Raw genomic sequence first — 21,027 nt, forward strand, 5'->3', positions numbered from 1 at the left:
GTATTTTTAGTAGAGATGGGGTTTCACCATGTTGGCCAGGGTGATCTCAATCTGTTGACCTCATGATCCTCCTGCCTCAGCCTCCCAAAGTGCTGCGATTACAGTCGTGAGCCACTTTGCCTGGTCCCTCTCTCACCACTCTTATTCAACATAGTATTGGAAATTCTGGCCAGAGCAATCAGTCAAGACAAATAAATAAAAGGCATCCAAATAGGAAGAGAGGAAGTCAAACCATCTCTATAGGTGACATGATTCTATATCTAGAAAACCCCATAGTATCTGCCCCAAAACTCCATGATCTGATAAACAATGTCGGCAAAGTCTCAAGATACAAAATCAAGGCACAAACATCACTAGCCTTCCTAGACACCAACAACAGCCAAGCTGAGAGCCAAATCAGGAATGCAATCCCATTCATATTTGTTAGAGACAGAATAAAATACCTGGGAATACAGCTAACTAGGGAGGTGAAAGATCTCTACAATGAGAATTACGAAACACTTCTCAAAGAAATCAGAGAAGACATAAACAAATGGAAAAACATTCTATGCTCATGGATAGTAAGAATCAATATCATTAAAATGGCCATACTGCCCAAAACAATGTACAGATTCAATGTTATTCCTATCAAACTACCAATGACATTCTTCACAGAACTAGGAAAAACTATTTTAAAATTCATATGGAACCAAAAAAATAGCTCAAATAACCAAGGCAACTATAAGCAAAAAGAACAAAGCTGGAGGCATCACATTACCTGACTAAACTATACCACAGGGCTACAGTAACCAAAACAGCACAGTATTGGTACAAAAACAGACACACAGACCAATGGAATAGAACAGAGAGCCTGGAAATAAGGCCACACACCTACAACCATCTGATCGTTGACAAAAATAAGCAATAGGGAAAGGACTCCCTATTCAATAAATGGTGCTGGGATAACTGGCTAGCAATATGCAGAAGATTGAATCTGGGCCCTTTCCTTACACCATGTACAAAAATTAATTCAAGGTGGATCAAAGACTTAAATGAAAAACCCTGGAAGACAACCTAGGCAATACCATTCAGCACATAGGACTTGTCAAAGATTTAATAATAAAGATATCAAAAGCAATTTCAAAAAAAAAGCAAAAATTGACAAACAGGATCTAATTAAACTAAAGAGCTTCTGCACAGTGAAAGAAACTATCAACAGAGTGAACAGACAACCTACAGAATGGTAGAAAATACTTGCAAACTATGCATCTTACGAAGGTCTAATATCCATCATCTATAAGGAACTTAAGCAAATTTACAGGAAACAAACAAACAATCCCATTAAAAAGTGGGCAAAGGGCATGAACAGGCAGATACTTTTCAAAAGAAGACATTCATGTAGCCAACAAGCATATGAAAACATGCTCCACATCACTAATCATTAGAGAAACTCAAATCAAAACCACAATGAGATACCATCTCACACCAGTCAGAATGGCTATTAATAAAAAGTTGGCCGGGCATGGTGGCTCATGCCTGTAATCCCAGCACTTTGGGAGGCTGAGGCGGGCTGATCACGAGGTCAGGAGTTCGAGGCCATCCTGGCCAATGTGGTGAAATCCTGTCTCTACTAAAAATACAAAAATTAGCTGAGTGTGGTGGCATGTGCCTGTAATCCCAGCTACTTGGGAGGCTGAGGCAGGAGAATTGCTTGAACCAGGGAGGTGGAGGTTGCAGTGAGCTGAGATCATGATACTATACTCCAGTCTGGGTGACAGAGTGAGACTTGGTCTCACAAAAAAAAAAAAAAAAAAAAAAGTCAAAAAATAACATGCTGGCAAGGTTGTAGAGAAAAGGGAATGCTTATGCACTGATAGTGGGAATGTAAATTACTTCAACCATTTTGAAAAGCAGTGTGGTGATTCCTCAAAGAACGTAAAACAGAATTACCATTTGACCCAGCAATCTTATTATTGGGTATACACCCCAAGGAATATAAATCATTCTACCATAACAACACATGCATGTGTATAATCATTGCAGTACTATTCACAATAGCAAAGACATGGAATCAACCTAAATTCCCATCAATGATAGACTGGATAATGAAAATGTGGTGCATATATACCACAGAAAACTATGCAGCCATGAAAAAGAACAAGATTATGTACTTTGCAGTACCATGGATGAAGCTGGAGGCCATTATCCTTAGCAAACTAACACAGGAACAGAAAACCAAATATCTAATTTCATACTTGTAAGTGGGAGCTAAATGATGAGAACACATGGACACAAAGAGGGGAACAACAGTCAATGAGGCCTAGTTGAGGGTAGAGGGTGGAAGGAGGGAGAGGATCAGAAAAGCTACCTATTAGGTACTATGCTTATTACCTGGTTAACAAAATAATCTCCACACCAAACTCCCATGACAGGCAGTTTACCTATATAACACACCTGCACATGTATCCCTGAACCTAAAAAAAAAAAAGTTTAAAAAAATTGCACCAGCAGGAACAAAGACATGAATGTGTGAGAGAATACATTATGATAACAGAAGTGCAAGTAACTCATAATGGCTGAAGCACAGGGTGCCAGCAGGGAGTTTCAGGAGATGAGGCTGGAGACAGAGGATAAGGGTCAGCCCCTGGCAGCCTTTTTGTGTAGCCTATTAAGAAGTTTGCATTTGGTTTCTGAAGGAGAGTCACAGAAGAATTTTAAGCTGAAAGTGATATCAAATTTGCATTTTAAAGCTCCAGCTACTGTGGTTGGTTAAGACAGAGGGCTGAGTGGGAAGGGGTAGGGTAGAAGCAAAGAGGTTGGTTAGAAGACATTGCACTAATCCAGGTAAGGGGTGATGATGGTTCACTAAGGCCACGGGGGAGGGAGAGAATGAATACCATGGTAGATAGGGACCTAGAGGCCAGATAAGCATAGAGTATTGTGTTTACATACCATATAAACCACTCAAAGAACATGACCTGTGCCAAACAGCACCAAGAATGCGGGCACTAGACTTTGTCAAGGCACTAGGCTTTTTTGTGAATAACAAATGCACTTTGGAAAAGGCAAGAGGCTGTGGAGTCACAAAGCAGTGAATTACTCTTTGTCAGAAATGAAGGAGTTAATAGTTGAAAGAGTTAATGGACTACCTATAGTGCCTGAGGGCTTCCCCAGCAGGACCTGACCCATAGCACTCAAGGTAAGAAGCAATCTTGGAGACCTATATGAGCTGACACAATAGAACTCTTCCAAAAGAGCTGCGACCTCAGCCATAAAGTCTGACAGTAGTGGGCAACCCCATTAAGTTCTCCTCTGGCATTTTTTTTTACATGATTGCTATATACTTCACAGATTCTAGTGTCCTAGTATTTGTTAGCCAAGCTATAAAGGGATGGTTGCTATACCCTCAATATTAGAACTGTCTTTTTTGCCTACACACTTATCTAGCTGAAAATGAGTCCACTGGTCTTGCCAAAGTGTGGAAAATTGTTAAGCACAAGCATGTGTCCATGTGAGTCGGTTTCTATTTATTGGTTACAGAACTGAATGCATAGGCTCTTCAGCAACTTCCAGGTCTTTTGTCAGTATTCTCTGAAACATTTTCACTCAGTAACTTTAGGGGCAGTACATAAGTACATATTCCATATATGCCTCTCTATATATTCTCTGCATATGTGTACATTTATATATGTTCCCAATTCTCCACCCATTCCTCTCCCTTTTAAAATTAAGAATTAATCTTAAGCTGTCTATAAATAAAGGACTTAATTTTGTCATCAACATTCAACAAGCATTTTGGAAATCAGCTTTTAATAATTTAACTACCATTCACTGCATTGTTGTAAAAATACAGACACTTTCTCAGACGTTCCCAGAGTTCCCTGATAGAACGAAATCCAAAAGTGGACATAGAGAAATTAAGTAATGTAGACTTGCACAGTTAAATGTAGATTCATTACAAGCTGAAGGAGGCCCTACATTTACAGACTAGATAAAATGTATCCAAAGGCACACTTTGTCTATGGATTCTGTGGGACAAAAATCTGGAAAGGTGCCATTTGACATGGATTCTAGAGCCAGTTCACATAAATGTCAAGTAAAAGAGACAGCAGGAAATAATACAAATAGGGTCGGATGAACTTTGTGTGCTTGGATTGGTAAATCCATGTAGATCCACATTTCATTTTAAGAGTGGCTGGAAATGGCACCACTGTTTGATATTCCTCTTTTTCCTTTATTCTTCTTTACTAACCATCCTTAGCTCTTGTCTTTGAGCTTCCATTTCTAAGTGGGAATTAGGAAATGCCTTGGTGGATCTTCTCCATCTTTAACTTGTCTCTCTTTCTCATTTCCCTTCTCAGAACCACAGCATTGTCTCACTGTTCTGACCTTTTATTTATACATGGCCCAAATTCTCTCATCTCTTTCAACTCTTGTATAGTCCATTTTTCCCCTTGGCAACAAGGGGCATCAAAAACTTTTCTATCTCCTAGGCCACCTTTTCAATCTTATCAACAAAAATAGGATAAAAATTACTCTTTATTGAGTGTCTGTGATGGGTCAGGCACTCTTCTTTCTTTCTTTCTTTCTTTCTTTCTTTCTTTCTTTCTTTCTTTCTTTCTTTCTTTCTCTCTCTCTCTCTCTCTCTCTCTCACACACACACACACACACACACACATGTTCCAGCTAGGGGTAGCAAATACAGGATCTGAATGTAAGTTTCTTTGATTCCAAAGCCTATATGGTTTTTTTGTTTTTGCTAACATAGGCTCTTAAAAAACAAAACAAAACAAAACAAACAAACAAACAAACAAAAAACGTAATTGCTTCTGAAATTCCTTCCTATGAGGAGGGTGAAAGTTGTGGCCGAGAAAAGAGAAAGTAATGAAAAAAGACAGACACCAGAGCTGACACCCATCTTCAGGGCTTCTATCCTATTCGGTCTGGTTTAGATTTAGAAAGTGGTTAGCAAGAGCTTTCTTTCATTCACCGAACCAGTTGGGTATCATATACTGTGTCATGAAACAATAGCAGACAGAGCATTTAGCATGACACGTAACTACCCTCATGTTACAAAGTTCTCCGGGAAGATAGTATCTATGCCCTGTCTGTCAACCCTCTCAGTTGGTGCCCTTCAGCTACGCAGCACAATTGCCAAGCTTGGTCCTGCAGTCTTGGTTCACTGGCTCCTCTGAATGATTATGCCTGTTCTTGTCTTTGTACTCATCTTTAGCTCCTTGGCTCTGTCTGCCTTTCCTGTCAGAATGGAACAGCACAAGGCCAAACAGGATAGTTGGTAAGGAAACTAGGCTGACTTATCTAGATTTACGGAGATTTAAATATATAGGGAAAAATGGGTTCCTGGGGGATGAGTAATAAGGCCTGTACGTGTGGATCGAGTAGGGAGAGGTTAGTTCCCAAAGAAAAATGAGAAAGTCTAGTTTTTGGTGTGAGTTTTTGGCCAAGGACAAAGTGGGGTCACCAACCAGGCAGAGTTGATGCTAAACTCCCAAACTGCGGATTCCCTTGTCTGGAGGCTGGACCGATCCTGGAAACTTGGAGGCAACTGAGTACAAGTTGGGCATAAGAGGCCCCAGGTGTAGCAATTATAGAGTTGCCTGGACAGCAAGTTACATGAGTCATTATACTTCCTGGGCTCAAGTTTACATGACCAGAATGGTACAGAAAATAAAGGGACAGCTTGGCATCTACGTTTCTCCCAACCTTTGACCACAGACCAAACCAAGTTAATGCCCATTCACTTAGCCCTGGCTTTTCCTTCCATCCTAAGCCCAACATTTGAGCCCAACTCAAAATCAAGCCTCATGGTTTTTATTTGATGTCATTTTGAAATATTGCTCATTTAAAACAACCCCAGTTTATCAAAAGAGCTATGATAATAATTTCAGAGCCTCTTTTATAATTTCAACTGTTTTTCTGCAGTTATTTTCAGAGCATTTTACCATACATGAACTCAAATTATTCTCCTGATAGCTCTAAGAGATGGTGGCCAGGTATTACTAGTCTCCTTTTAATTAACAAGGATATGGGGGTTCAGAGAGGGTATGACTTGCGTAAATGGTATACACTCTGCCCCTCCTCAATGGATGGTGGCTTCTGGACTTGCTCACAGATTCTATTTCAAAATTTCCTTAAAGTTAGCACATCACATACCTCCCACTGTGAACTTCTAGTAATTCATTTTCTGTCTTGTGTTCTGTAACTCCCTAATGCCTTGCAGAGGGAGATCTCAACACACAATTCTGCCACTTCCTCATTTTTCTCATACTGAGATGCTCTAAGCTTTTATTCATTCCAGTCCAAAGATACCTTGTTTTCTCCTTACAAATACAGGGAGTTTTTCCTGGAAGGCCATCCAAGTGGATCCAAGGTGGTTTCAACTTACTTCAGAAGAAGGCCAAGAGACAGACCCTGTGGTTTTCACACATACATTCCAAAGAGCCCTTGGGCAGGGTGTGTGGACTGCTTTGGCTAATTGTTTCTGCTCAATGGAAAAGCCTTTGTCCCTCTCCCTAGACCCATCCATTAGGGAAGCAAGAACTGAGAGCCTGGGAATAGTTCTTCAATGATTTGATCATAGGGTTTGCTCTCAAGCCAAATTCAATTGTAGGTTGTGAGACACTGTAACTTCAGAAGATGGAATTTGAATTTTAAATCTATTTCCTACAGAATCTTGGACAGCATGAAGTTATGAATCCTTTAAATAAGGGGGAGAAGTAAGAGTCTTCCTTGTTACAAAACAAATGTATATACCCAATCCTGCAATATTTTGACACAGATGAGTTTCCCTCAAGAAGAGGACATCTGTAGGGGGGCTGATGGAAGTGCCAGAATTGTTTTCTCAGGGTTGACAATGCTGTCAACATTTATTTCCTACTGAGAAACAGAACATGTTTCTGGTGGAGCTAGCCTGTTGTCAATGCTGACTGCTGGTTTTCCTGGTGCAGGGACTAGGACAAACTGCATTGTTCTTAATTTGTAAAAAGAACGCAGACTTTGGAATCAGCCAAAGTTTTAAATCCTGGCTTAGCCATTTCCTAGATTTGTGATCCTGGGGCTAACTTAACCTCTCTGAGTCTCAGTTTCCCCATCTGTAATATTTGAATAATAATATCTCAATTGTTGCTGTTTTGATGACTACATGGCAGACTATACACAAAGTGCTTAGCCAAGTATCTGCCACATAGAAAAGGGTTCAATAAATTGTACTTTCTATCAATATTACTACCACCACTACTAGCATTGAGTAAGTATTCAATTCATAGGCACTGAGTTAGGAAATCCTATTCCACAAGAGATGAGATATCAGTCTATGTAGGCTGAGGGCTAATTCTTTGGCTAGTTGGTCAAGTATCAGATAACTGAAGCTTTCCTTAGGTGAAGCCTACTATTTCTGTTTTATGTTTGTTTGTTTGTTTTGCTTCTTTTTTTTTTCTTTTTGCATTTTACTGCTGTGCTCCCCAAAGCAAAATGATTGGCCCTATCCTGTTCTCTCTTTTTACCCTCTCAGCATTATTACGGCAGGGGAAGGTGTGTTGGTCAATGAACAGTGTGGAGCCACTAAAAATTTTGGAGCAGGGAAGTAGCACAATGAAAATGGTGTTTTAGGATGAGAAATGTGGTGGCACCACACCACATGGATAAGTGGACAGAGATTTGAAGCAGAAATATTGCTAAGAAGTCTGTGAAATAATCAAGACATCAGGTCATAAGAGAAAGGAAGGGACTGCTGCGCGAGTCACATGGAGATGGTTCACATGTCCAACAATGATTACAATAGCACACAGTGGGTATGCAGGATTAATGAATGGGAAGTCAAAAATAGCACCAGGGTGTTGAACCTGGGAAGGATGATAATTGTATTGTCAGACAAAGAGATGGGAGGTGGAAATGCTTTTGATTTTTAGATAGCTTGTATTTGTCACATATAAGCCATATACACAGGATTGTTTAGTAGGCATTATGGGTCTGACATCCAGAAGGAAGATTGGGGCTGGAGAGGTAGATTTAAGAGCCTCCTCCCTGTACCCTGATAAGCCATATTCATCACCACCTCTGCCCCTTTGTTCATTTTTCCCTGCCAGCCAGAAGTATCCATCTCCTTATCAACTTATATATAACCCTCCTTCAAGTTCCAGTTCTCCCAGGAATTTCTCCCTTAGCACTCTAGTCCCTAATGAGCTCTCTCCCATGAACTCCAATAGTTCCAATAATACTTACTACCAGTATCTATTATGCATTTTGCATTTAAATAAGTTATTACCATTAACATGGCATTAATGGTTCAGTGGTTAAAATTGTGGACTGTGCAGTCAGATTGCTTGGGTTTAAATCCAGTTCTATCATCTTACTAGCTGTGTGATCTTGGGCAGGTCACTAAACTTTTGTATGCCTCAGTTTCTTCATCTGCAAAATGGGGATAATAGTAATTGCCTCACAAGGTTGTTGTAAAGATTAAATTAGTTAATACATGTAAAGCGATTAGAACAGTTGCCTGACACATAATAGGAGCTATATAAGTATTTGTAAATATATTTTTAAAATTTACATGTATACTGGTTACCCAAATAAATCATAAATTTCTTAGTCGCAGGGAATTCATCTTAACATCCTTTTTCTTCATAGCACCTAGCACTACTAAATACTTTACAGGAGTACTTTGCTCATTCAGTTGTGTGTAAACACAAGTCCCAAGCCAAGTCTGGCTGATAGGACTCCTGTTGTAGGGAGATATCACCATATACCATGCACTATGGGGTGCTCACTGGCACCCAACATACTGCTTGCTCCAATCATTTTCTAAGCAGGTTTTAGAAAAAATCAGATTGGGGGAGGAACCAGGGAAGTTTTTCTCTTCCCACAGCTCTGTCAAGGACACCACTTCTCTTTGAAGTTGCCAGTAGGGGAGCTAGGGGAGCTGAAGGAATGTCTAAGCTGTCTTGTTTCAGTGCTCTGTAGCACTGAAAGGCACCTAATTACTTGTGGGACTTTGCTCAAAGCAGCACAAAGAAAATGACGCAAATACCAACCCACCCCTTGCCTTTCCACCTCCCTAGCCTGGAGATGGGAGAAGGGTAAAGGAAGCCAAGAAGCAGGGACCATCTAACATAGACCTTTGCATTCACCAGACAGGACATCCCATATACTACTGTATGTCAGTGGGACACTGCAAATAATGCTTGCTGGGAAGTCAGGAGAGCGGCGTTCTGGCTCTTGGGTGCTAAGTAGTGTGTGATATTGGGAAGATCCCAAGATCCTAAACTTTGTGTCTTAGTTCCCCAATCTAAAAAAAAAAAAAAAAAAAAAGAAAAGAAAAGAAAAAAAAGAGATAATTATCCATTTCCAACTTAATTCATACTACAATTATGAGGAACAACTGAGGTAATAGATTTGGAAATATTTTGCAAAGTGCATAGCATCTAATTCATGTAAAAAGACCATTATCATGAATCTCTCTTAGCTAGAGAAGAAAGGTATTCTTGTGCTGTTTAAAACAGTAGCCAATAGTCACATGACTGTTGAACATTTGAAGTGTGGCTAGTCAGAACTGAGATATGTTGTAAGTGTAAAATACAACTCAATTTCAAAGAATGTATAATTTCTTACATTAATTATATGTTAATAATATATTGAATGTATCATTAAATGAAACGTAAAAATTAATTTTGCCCATTTTTTAACTTTTTAAGATGTGGCTACTAGAAAATGTAAATCATATACATGATTTACATTTATGACTCACATTCTGTTGAGCAGAGCTGGTCTAGACAGTCACTTTCAGGAAGGTCAGAATGGCCAAGTCCCTCTATCTTAGGCAACCCAAAGCAGCCTACTAGGTTCAGAAAAGAAGGATCCTGGGATACAGGTCTCTCATGAACCCTGCTGTTTTGTGTCCCTTGACCTCCCCTTCTAAAGGCTGTATATTTTGTTAGAGAAGGCTTTCTTTCTTATGAGTTTGGGAATGGGAAAGATCGGACTTTCAGAAATAGGTGCACATGAGTTGGGGGAAGGGGAATGGAGAACATTGGATTGCTACAACAATGACTTACTGTTGAAGAATAGCAAACTAATTATCACATTACAATTCTCTCAGCCTACCAGGGTGGGTAATTAGCTTCCTTCGGGGCTCCTTAAAAAAAAGAAAGAAAGAGAAAGATTCCTTCCCAGGAACTAGCTATTTTGTCCTTTTAATTCAATTCAATTGGGGACAAAGTTACATAAAGGAAAAATTAACACATTAATGGCTGAAATGGAAACAGAGAGAGACATGTCTTTCTTTAGTTCTGAAGCCAGGCTTACCTTTGCTCATCAAAATGGCAAGTCCCGGGTTAATCAAAGTGTGGAACTGCATAAGCTTTTTTCAAATATCCCATAGGAGCCTCCTGGGCTCAGATTTTATCTTTTTACCACAGTTCCATGGCCTGATTTAAAGACAGACATAGCTAATATGATTTGGATTCTAAGAGTCCATCAGTTCTGCCCAGTGAAAATGAGCTCCTTACAGAAATATTATATGGACAACCAAATCCTTACTTAACTTGAGTTTAGGACTTAGCAACAGACATTCCATTTGGGGCAAACTCAATATTGGCAGAAATGAGGATTGAACTTGAAGGCAATAAAGTAGAAGGATTTGATTTATTCATGGGGCAGAACAGGAAAGGGACAACTTAAGGTCTAAAGACTAAGGAATAAAGAATCAAATTATAGCACAAATTACAGACGAAATAGCATCAATTTACTAAACCTCAAGTCAGAACGAACCTAGCTATTAATCGGACCATTAATTGGACCACATAGATATAGATATAGATATCTAGCAAACTTGTTCAAACCAGAATCAAACCTATATATTTTCCAATGAAGCAGAACATCAAAACATTCCTTAAACTGAACCTGAACCCAGCCAATGTTTCATTTGGTTAGAATTCCTGCTAAAGAGGAACACTTTTGGTCTTTCTTTTGTCTTCAAAGGAAGACAATCTTCCATTGGTCTATCTTACATAACCTTTTGTTACTCGGGTTGAATGAAGGTTTATAAATCCATTCACAAGTTCCACATCCAAGACTGACTAACACAGGATGGAAACAGGGTGGTACTACCATGTCCTAGAAACGAACAAAGCCTGTTTGCCCCACCTAACACTATTATCATTTGGTTAAGTGTATTTTAACCTGTATATGTCCCTGGCTAACAGCTAAAAAAATCTTGACATTTTATGAAACAATTGTTCCTTTTTAAATCTCAAATGTCAGTAAGGAGAAATTTATGCCAACTGAAAAGTATGCATTACCTATAGCTTATCATTCTGGTTATCTGCTTTTGTTTCTGTGGGAGCTATTTTACAACTCTGTAAATTGTAAATAACTGATAACAATCGAAAATTATCCTTATCTATAGAGATTCAAATTCTGAATTATCTAACGATGATATCACATCTCAGAGAAGGCAAAAATCTTGCTCAAACCACAAAGCCAGGAAGTGGCGTAGCTGGGACTTCTTAGAGAGTCATCTTCCTCTCCTCCTTCATATCTTACCCATCTCCACTTCCCAGCTTGGAATGGTCCTGAGTAAGGTGGAAGTGGAGAGGGGAAAATGGGTATAGCAAATCCAAACCTTAGCTAAGGTACTGTTTTGCCTGAGATCAACTTTGCCCTTACGGAATGTTCACTGAATGGATGCCTTGGACTAGGCTCTGAACAAACTCCCATGAAATGGGCTTGGTTATGTTACAACCCTTCAGGGTTGGAATCATGAGGAGGCTCTAGATACATTATCTGAGATGAGCGCAAACATTCTGGCAATTGCCATAAAGATTGTCTAGACTAGGGCTTGACTTCATTTATGTTCATGAACATCAGAATATAAATGAATATTCCAATTCTTTAAACTGAGAACACAATGTTAGATTGGTGGTAGGAAACAGAGGTTATTTGTAATTCTGATATCTGTCAAGCAAATTCCCCTCATACACCCAAATTAGTTACTCTGTTTATCATGTGGGTTGGAATAAATCCTCGTTTCTTTTTTTTTTCTTCCTTTCTTTTTTTTTTTTTTTTTTTTTTAGTGAAGGAGTTATGAAAAAGCAAGAACAGATCTTGCCTGCCAAAGCCTGGGTTGGGGTCTATTATGTAATAACTCCCTTCAGTTTGACAAATATTCATTGAATTCTAATGTATTCCTGTTATATCTCTGCTACCTTAGAGTCAGTGAGGTGCATATTTTGTAGAAGGGAAATTCTGTAGGTGGCATTCTGGAGATCAGTGATTTGACATATATTTAAACTGTGTAGTTATAGTTAGTTGTGTTCACCTGTGCTGGGTAACCAATTGGATGCAGTCTGCAAAGAGAATCTATTTACTTCAAGCTGACACCACCTGAGAATTTCTAACTGATGGGTTATATGGTGGTTTAAAAACAGATCTACAAATTCTTCAACACTCTTTCCTTTAATAAACAGAGTCTGGTTCCTCTCTCTTTGAATATAGGTTGGACTTAGTGACTGCTTCCAATGAATATGATAAAGGAGAAGTGACAGTGCTGGCTATGGAGACTAGATCACAAAAGGTAATACATCTTGTCTTTATTCATTCTCTTGGATCACAAACTAAGGTGGTAGATCTTGCCAACAACCATATTGTAAGTGGATTCTACAGCCCCAGTTGAGCCTTCAGATGACTGCAGCCCCTACCATTATTTTAATGATATCCACATGAGAGACTCTGAGCCAGAACCACCTAGATAAAACACTCTAGAATTTCTTGCCCACCAGAACTGTGAGATTAAAAAAATGGCTTTTTTAAGCCACTAAGTTTTGGGGTAATGAATTTGTTTCACAGCAAGATACAAGTAATACAGGTTAGAAATCCCAGAAATAGCTACTGCTGTTTCTAAGAAATGATTAGTTAAGCAATTATTGCCAGACTTTATTAATCTTGATCAAGTGTTTTAAAGTGTATTTTTTTGCAAGTCTCTGCTTAAAAACTGTCCAACTTTATTGTCAGCCCAAGTGTTAAAACCTAGGTCTTTGTAGTTTTAACAATATGAATTTGCTTAGATATAGATTTATGTGCTCTTCTGTACATTTGAACAAGATAGCATCAAGGCACATGTATTTTTTATTTCTCCAGCAAACATTATCTAAATGCTTGATTGGTCTCTAGCACCATGTTGGATAAAATAGGTACTGTTGTGCATCTATTTATTCACAAATATTACTGGAGCATCTACTAGGGGCCAGGCACTGTGCTCTGCACTGATGATATGAAAATGAACCTACCACATTACCTTTGAGGGGCTCAGCATTTAATTGGGGAAGTAGACAGGTAAACACATACTTTACAACACAGTGTGGTGAATATTACCCCAAAGATATGAATGGCATGCTATGGTATTGCAGACACTGGAACAATTATCTCTTTGTGAAGTCTTGAAGGATGAATAGGAGCTTTCAAGCAAAAAAGGCTGATGGGTTAGAGGAATGGCATTCCAGGTATGGGGGAATAGGGAGTGCAAAGACATGGAAGTACTAAAAGCCTGGGCTGCCTTTTCATACTTCAATTTCCTCAACCCAAGAATAAAAAAATGACTGGTGATATGCATGCTCCTGGCAGCGTGAGGCAGGCAGTACAGGCTATTCATCTTGGCACAAGCATTTCAAAGCCATCAGGCTGCTCATGATGCCCCAAACTGAAGGAGCTTTTTGTTTTCCCAATGCTCTCAGACTGCAAGAATTCTCATGATAAACTCTTGAGCCTTGGGATGACAAATGTATGTCTTTTGGAACATATAATTTCCTTAGTGTGAAGAACCTCAAATCGTGCATAAACCTAAGCTTCTGAACTTGGACTTCTGAGGCCTTTTATTGTTTATATTTGTATAAAAGAATGGAAGACATTGCCTCTTAGGTCAATGTCACTCAAACTGTGGGTCTAAGACAAGATAGGGTTCACATCAGAATGCAAATCAACATACTGCTGTCTTCATCAATAAAATCAGGCTCTGAAAAAAAGTCAGCTGAGCTAAATGGTTTGCTTAATGGCATAGTTTATTTACATTTGACACAAGCTCCTAATCTTGCCACAGACTGACTGGTAACAAATAGTTCATGGGTTGGCAGTGATCAATAGAGCACATGTTTTAGATAACTCACTATCCACTATATAAAATCTTCTATGGCAAATCTCTCTGTTTTCTGGTCTATGCTTTAATTTCCTATTGTGAGGTTTATACAATTTATGTTGTCTCCCTATATATATGGCATATATATATAGTGTACTTGTTTCCCTTTTTGTTTTGGCTTCTAATTACTTCAGAGTCAAATTTGAAGCTCAAGTGAGTCAACCATGTTGACACTTTGGGGTATTGTTTTTTATATTCTTTTTCTTGATTCTGATTTTTAGTTTCAGGTTTATGGTTAACTTGATTATTCAATTGAATATGTTTTTGCCACATGATGTTGAAGATGATGAAAATGATGACAACCATGACAGTAAGCATTACAGCAAGCATAGACAATGGGCCAGGTTTCTGGTTTGCATCCATTTGAGTGGAGTAATGGTTGTAGCTGTGCCTCCATGACTCCAAACAAGTTTGACTGTTTTAGTCCCTGAATTGACAGAAGAGGGTTTCATGGAGACACAGTAGTGCTCATGAGGAACTGATTCCTCTGCATGCAGACAGTATTGTCCTCCATAAATGAAATCAGCGTGCACAGTTAGGAAAAGAGCACTCACCGTCTTGGTCGTTACCTGAGTCAGCTGGAGACTTGCTTCGGCGCATAGGACCAGGGCTCTTGGCTGAACTCTTCTGAGGTGTTGGGGATGCCTTTGGGCCAGCTGTGGCTGATGGGTTTCCCTTCATGACTCGGCATTCTGGGGCCAAAGGACACAAACAGCTTAGTAGAGGGTAAAACAGGCTCAGCATGTTATCAGCCTCTGGAAACCGGAATAACCCCCACAGGCCAAAGGACCTAAATGGGTCAGGACTACAATGTGGTCCTTATTATTAGTAGGAGCCATGGTTCTGGGGAGGGAGGCATTAGGGAAACCTTCAAAAGCCACCTGGGCTAAACTAGGTGTTTAAGCCCCTGAATTATGAAAACAAGGGCAAGAGTCCAAAAACAGATCAAGTAGGCAATTAAATAGTCAACTCAATCATTTATGGACAAGCTAGCTATGTCTCAGAATAGCACCTATTGATATAATGTTTAATTAATTTCCCTGAACTAGAGATTAACAGCTCAGAAGTTATAGCTACACAGATGAAACATCCATTGAGTAATCTGAAGGAGAGGTAGAGAGCTACCACTTACTGTCTATTACATGCCACATGTTGTAATAGTCACATGATGGATATCATGTCACTTTATATAAATAAGCACTATGACCACCACCATCTTGCATTTATCGAGTTCTTTTCGATTTCCCATGTATATTATTACAATCCCTTATGGGGGGTTAATGAATAAATGGGCCAGCAGTGACTCTGCCACTCAAAACTTAAGAAAGATTGCTGGTGTATCGGAGAGTCTGCCAAACGTTTTGTATTTGCCCTAGCCTCAGTCTGACACCTTTAGAACACCCTTTCTATGCAGCACTCAGCATCCCCTTCTATGGTCATTTTGGGCACCAATAGTGCTAATTTATTAGAAGGATTATTATACTCATTTTGCTGATGAAAGTACAAAAAACTTAACCCCCTTGCCTAGGGCCACAAAACAAGAAATTAGTAAAGCAAGGAATAAAAGTCAAGTCTCCTGAGTTTCAGTTTGGTGCTCTTTCTGCTACAGTTTTTCCAACCTTGTGCTGTGATGCAAAAAAGGGGAATCAAACAGCAGAGTAGAGGATATAGTCTTTCCTTTAAACACTTTCTTGTTGCCTCTTACTTAAAGGTGCATTGAAATATAAATTAAACAGAAAGATTAGAGGGGCTTTTGTGGTAAATTGAATATTTTAGGAAACTGAGTTAAGCAGAAAGCCCCTTTTTGTTTGTTTCACTTCTTGTTTTGTTTGGTGTCCTTTAGTGATCACTGTCTAGAGCTGAAGATACAGAAGGTATAGGAAATTGGACATAACCTGGGGTTTGTTTAGCTTTTCTATAGTCATTGCCTCTTCCTAAAGGGAACACAGCAGGAATGCCACCTCTTATGGGGTTCTTGTCACTTGAGTTGTTTATAAAGTCTATGTTAGCAAAATTCCCTTTGATTTTTTTTCACACTTTGCTTCTCCTAAATGGGAAATATGCTCTGAATGTGTCTTTCCATCAGCATCACATTCTACCCTTATTGCTGCGTGAGCTAATTAACCTTTAATGTATACCTGGAGCTTGGTCTCAAACCAAGGGAGATGGGAAGACGATTAGCTCCTTCTTATTATTAACAATCCTGAATCACAAGGCAGATGAATGGGGCAGCAAGTCTGGTGGTATGAAAAGGGTTTGACACTAAGAATACTGTGGAAAAATCTCTCTAAATTGGAACCATAATCATGAGCTAAGTAGCTGGAGGATGTTGAATGAGAAAAAAAAGGATATGTATAATATCCAAGTTCTGACTGAAAATATTCCTTCCTGTGGTTTGATTGTGCCTGTTATCCCATGTGACACGATATATGATTCAAGAAATATGGTCACTATAGGGGCAGACAGTGAGTTTTATTGAGTTTGGAGCCTGGGACTCTGGGACGTCCAGTCAGTCTTTCAGTCTTACATGGGTCACGACCCATGTATCCAAATATACAGGAGAAAGACTAACATTATAAGCCCTTGAAGGATCAGGCATGGATGTTTTCCACCCCGTATACATCCATGGAAATCCTAAGGGATAGAAGGGGAGAGAACAATGGAGGAATAAAACCCAGTGGTTATGCTTACCATTTTCATCCAGAGAAAAATCATCCTGAGCATAGCGAAATTTTTCAGGACCACAGGCAATAAACACATCATCATCACCAAAGAAATCATGCAGACAGGTTACCTATGGAGAAAGCAGAAACACTGATTGGTATATGATGGTCCTGACAATGAACCTCACACTACATTGACAAGGAGAAAAGCTTCCCATCTAGGCCATCATCTGCAGCTCCCAAGAGTTTTCTTTTTCTTAAAACACCTACCACACTCATAGTCTGAATCATGATCCCTAGTGAGTGATGATACACTGAGTACCATTGTCTATCCATGTTTCAAGTGTGGTAGTTTCAATTGAGTCATGAGTAAGACTGAGACCATGTCCAAATGGAATGCCCTTTTCTGAAGAAAAGTCAACCAGCAGATGGCCCTACAAATGTCATCTTTTCTCAGAGCCTCAAAGACAGGGAGCTCCTGGCCCAACTCTAGGGCAAGGGACTGGGCCAAAGCAGATGAGAAAAATCTTCTGCAGCCTGACTGTAGCTGACCCAGAAGTGGAAATGTGCCGCTTCATCTGAATGAGTTCTAAAAGGACATCATTTCTTAACTGCTTTGGACACACAAAAATTGAACTTTTGCTAAAAGCTGGCCAAGAACCTGGTAGTGGCCCAGAATACCATTTCTTCCTGTGAAACCAGAAGAGGAAAACTTAAAGCTTCATCTGAGCAATTGGTTCCAATAGGCCTGAGTTTCTACTGGTAGAGCCATGTTCCCAGGACCCTCATGCTTGCTAGCATCCTAAGCATTACTGCCTCTCCACAACAGACAGACAGTCTCCCCAACCCCTTTTCTGCATAAAGAGATGAGGGTCCCTGGGAAAGTATGGTGCTTCCTGCAGTCTCCCCACTTCTCGGCTTTCCTAATTACATCTGATAATTAGTCCAGCACATCAGGGAAATCCCTGGAGGAACCATAGAGTGAAAACATACTTATCCCACCTCTTAGTTTGAAAGTGTTCAAAACCTCTATTTGTTCTAAGTTTCCCATTCAAGCTGCCAGCAATGGCTTTCCAAAGGGATGGTGCTCACAAACTAACAACAGCTTGCTGGGTGCAGAGAGCAATATGTTACATTAGAAAAATATTTATATTAATAACAAATCCCCCACCCAAGGTTAACTCAATCCCTGTTTTCCCAGACAAAATGATTGCAAGCCTTACACAAAAGGAGATATACTTAAAGATTATCCCTATTGTGTCAGCCTCTCAATCATCCAAGAGATGCCCAGAGAAGAGAAGGCGACTCGAAGGACTGCGGGTCACTCTCATTAAGCCTCTTTCTAGTCCTGGGTCTTGACCTCATCAAAGTGGCCAACACCTTTCTTCAACCCACTTGTCCTTCACCCATTCATTCCACGATCACAGAATGACAATCAGAGCTACAAACTACTTGAATGCTTACTCTGTGACAGGCACTCTGGTAAGTACTTCCAAATCTGTCATCTCATTTTACCCTTACAAGAAACCCTAGAAGTCAGTATTTATTGTCATTATTATTTTAGACTTGAGAAAACTGAGACCCAGAGACAGTAAGTAAGTTTTCCAGGTGGAAATCAATGAAGCCAAATAAACACAGATCTATCTAACTTCAAAGCCTTTCCTTTTAACCACTTGGCAATACAAAGCACTTACATATAGATCAGTCACTGGGGAGACAAAGATGAATAAGACTCAGGCCATGACTTCATGGAGCTCACAGTCTGATGAGGTGAGATACATTGAAATAGAGCATTTCAATTTAGTGTCATGAGTGCTAGGATGGGAGTATCTGTTGGTGCTGTGAAAACTATTTATTACCATGTCCAAATGACCCTAGTCACTAGTTAGCACTGTTAGTTCAATAGGCATCCTGCATATTGTCCTAGTAGTGGATCCAGTGACAGAGGCTACATGGTTTTGATCCTAGCTGCAGACTTCCCACCAATATCTTGGACCTAGGCTTAATAAAACGCAGAGTTCTTAACTCTGATACACCAAATATCTCTGAACTATTTACCTGCTGCCACATCCTTGACCCTGAAGATCTCTGCCTTATCTTCTTCTTCTTCTTTTTTTTCTTTTTTTTTTGTTGAGATGGAGTCTCGCTCTGTCCCCCAGGTTGGAGTGCAGTGGCGCAGTCTCGGCTCACTGCCAGCTCTGCCTCCCAGGTTCACGCCATTCTCCTGACTCAGCCTCCCGAGTAGCTGGGACTACAGGCGCCCGCCACCACACCCGGCTAATTTTTTTGTATTTTTAGTAGAGACGAGGTTTCACTGTGTTAGCCAGGATGGTCTCAATCTCCTGATCTCGTGATCCACCTGCCTCAGCCTCCCAAAGTGCTGGGATTACAGGCGTGAGCCACCATGCCCGGCCGACCTCTGCCATATCTTCTTATTCGAGGCTGCCTTTGACCCTGACTAGCTGTCTTTATTTTTGGTCATGAGTCAGGAACACCTCACCCGTGAGTGTCCCTCTGTTAGTGGTCTCAAGGATTTAGCACTTTGTTTCAAGACCTGCCTGTATTTTCATGAGGACTCACTTAATTCTCCCTGTTGGATCACAGGTTTCTGAATCTAACAGCCCAATTATACCTTCCAATATATCTTCCTGTGGTTCCTTGTAGAGAGCTTATCACATAGTGAAAATTTACTTAGGGCTGTTTCTGCCTCAACTGCATTCAAAGAAGGTAAGATACAGGAACATTCAGCAGCTTTGTAAGGATATACAAAGACAGAAAAGTAGGAATAAGAAAGATGAAATCAATTGCGGCAGACAACGGAGAGTAGCATTTAGAGACTTTAAAAGGCAACACAAATAAACAAACTTAGGAACAAGAAAGTAGAAATAATGCGAATTCAGAAACTATTCTTCACATAACTATGCTAATTGGTTTGAAAACAAATGAAATGGATGATTTTTAAAGAAAAGTCTAGGCCAGGCGCAGTGGCTCACGCCTGTAATCCCAGCACTTTGGGAGGCCGAGGCAGGTGGATCACGAGGTCAGGAGTTCAAGATCATCCTGGCCAACATGGTGAAACCCCATCTCTACTAAAATACAAAAAATTAGTCAGGCGTGGTGGTGCAAGCCTGTAACCTCAGCTACTGGTGGAGGGGGGCGGGGGCGGGGGAGCTGAGGCAGGAGAATCACTGGAACCTGGGAGCAGAGATTGCAGTGAGCCGAGATCACGCTACTGCACTCCTGCCCGGCGACAGAGAGAGACTCCATCAAAAAAAAAAAAAATAAAGAAAGAAAGAAAAGAAAAAAAAGAAAAGTCTAAATAATCGGATTAGTTCAAAAAGAAATAGAAAATTGAAACTAGCTAATAGCTATAAAAAAGAATTTAGTAAATGCTTCAAACAGCAACCTTCCCTGCAAAGTCACCAGAGCATTCATTTTGGAGGTATTTGTGGAAATTGCTTCCTAAGAAGAAAATCTAAAAGCTCCAAAGCAGCCATCTCAGACACATGCCATAATATCCTATTGTAGGACAATAATGCCTTACATATTGCTCCAGGGGTTGCTGTTATAATGACCCACCCTCCTCCAACCACAAGCCTCTCCACCCTCACCCAGGCTTTGGGAAAAGCCTTTGGATAACCCCTCCTTTGGGGAGCTTCTAAGAAAAGCAAAGTCCCCTATGCTTCTAACAGACTCAACAATGGTGTTGCTGGCTTCAAACACAATCATGCTACAATCCAGCTGTTCGGCATCAGATGTCTTTGTGTGATCCCATTCCACATTTTACTGGCTCCCAAATGCAGACAAATGTACTTTGTGCATGTAGATACCCAGCTTTCCTAAATGTCTTGGCTATTGAGATACAGCAGCCCCCCATCTTTGTTACAGTGTTGGGAAAATAGAATGCTCTCCATCTTAAATAAGAGGAACTCAAAGCACAGTGAGTCGAAGTGTCCCAAGGATACAGAGCTGACTCATGACAGAATTGAGACTAGCATTCAGGTGTTCTGCTTCAATTCAGAACAAAATAACTCAGTTGCCTGAAAGAACATATCATCCTAAAGCACTGACTTCAAAGGCATATCTATAGCCTAAGCAGGAAAGTCTATATTTGTCCTAATCAATGCCTGCTATGCATTAGAACATCTTACTGGATTGAAAAAAATAATCTTCTTTAAGTAT

The 21,027-nt window shown here is 40.0% G+C and overlaps 1 protein-coding gene across 8 annotated transcripts in view; it reads right to left on the bottom strand.

Annotated features, from left to right (window-relative positions):
• Nucleotides 1–21,027, bottom strand: part of DCX (doublecortin) — a 125,172-nt gene that overhangs the window by 21,921 nt on the left and 82,224 nt on the right. For 4 of the 8 annotated variants that reach the window (XM_031660675.1, XM_017954235.3, XM_021932532.2 and 1 more), the window contains exons 4-5: nt 16,874–16,976; nt 14,737–14,874 (exon numbers count right to left, since the gene is read on the bottom strand). In XM_031660675.1, the coding sequence (XP_031516535.1) occupies nt 14,737–14,874; nt 16,874–16,976 (241 nt within the window). The remainder of the gene's footprint in view (nt 1–14,736; nt 14,875–16,873; nt 16,977–21,027) is intronic. The other 4 variants (XM_017954238.3, XM_017954237.3, XM_021932533.2 and 1 more) reach the window with 1 other exon arrangement.

The sequence above is a fragment of the Papio anubis genome, chromosome X, assembly GCF_008728515.1.
Source record: "Papio anubis isolate 15944 chromosome X, Panubis1.0, whole genome shotgun sequence".
NCBI lineage: Eukaryota > Metazoa > Chordata > Mammalia > Primates > Cercopithecidae > Papio > Papio anubis.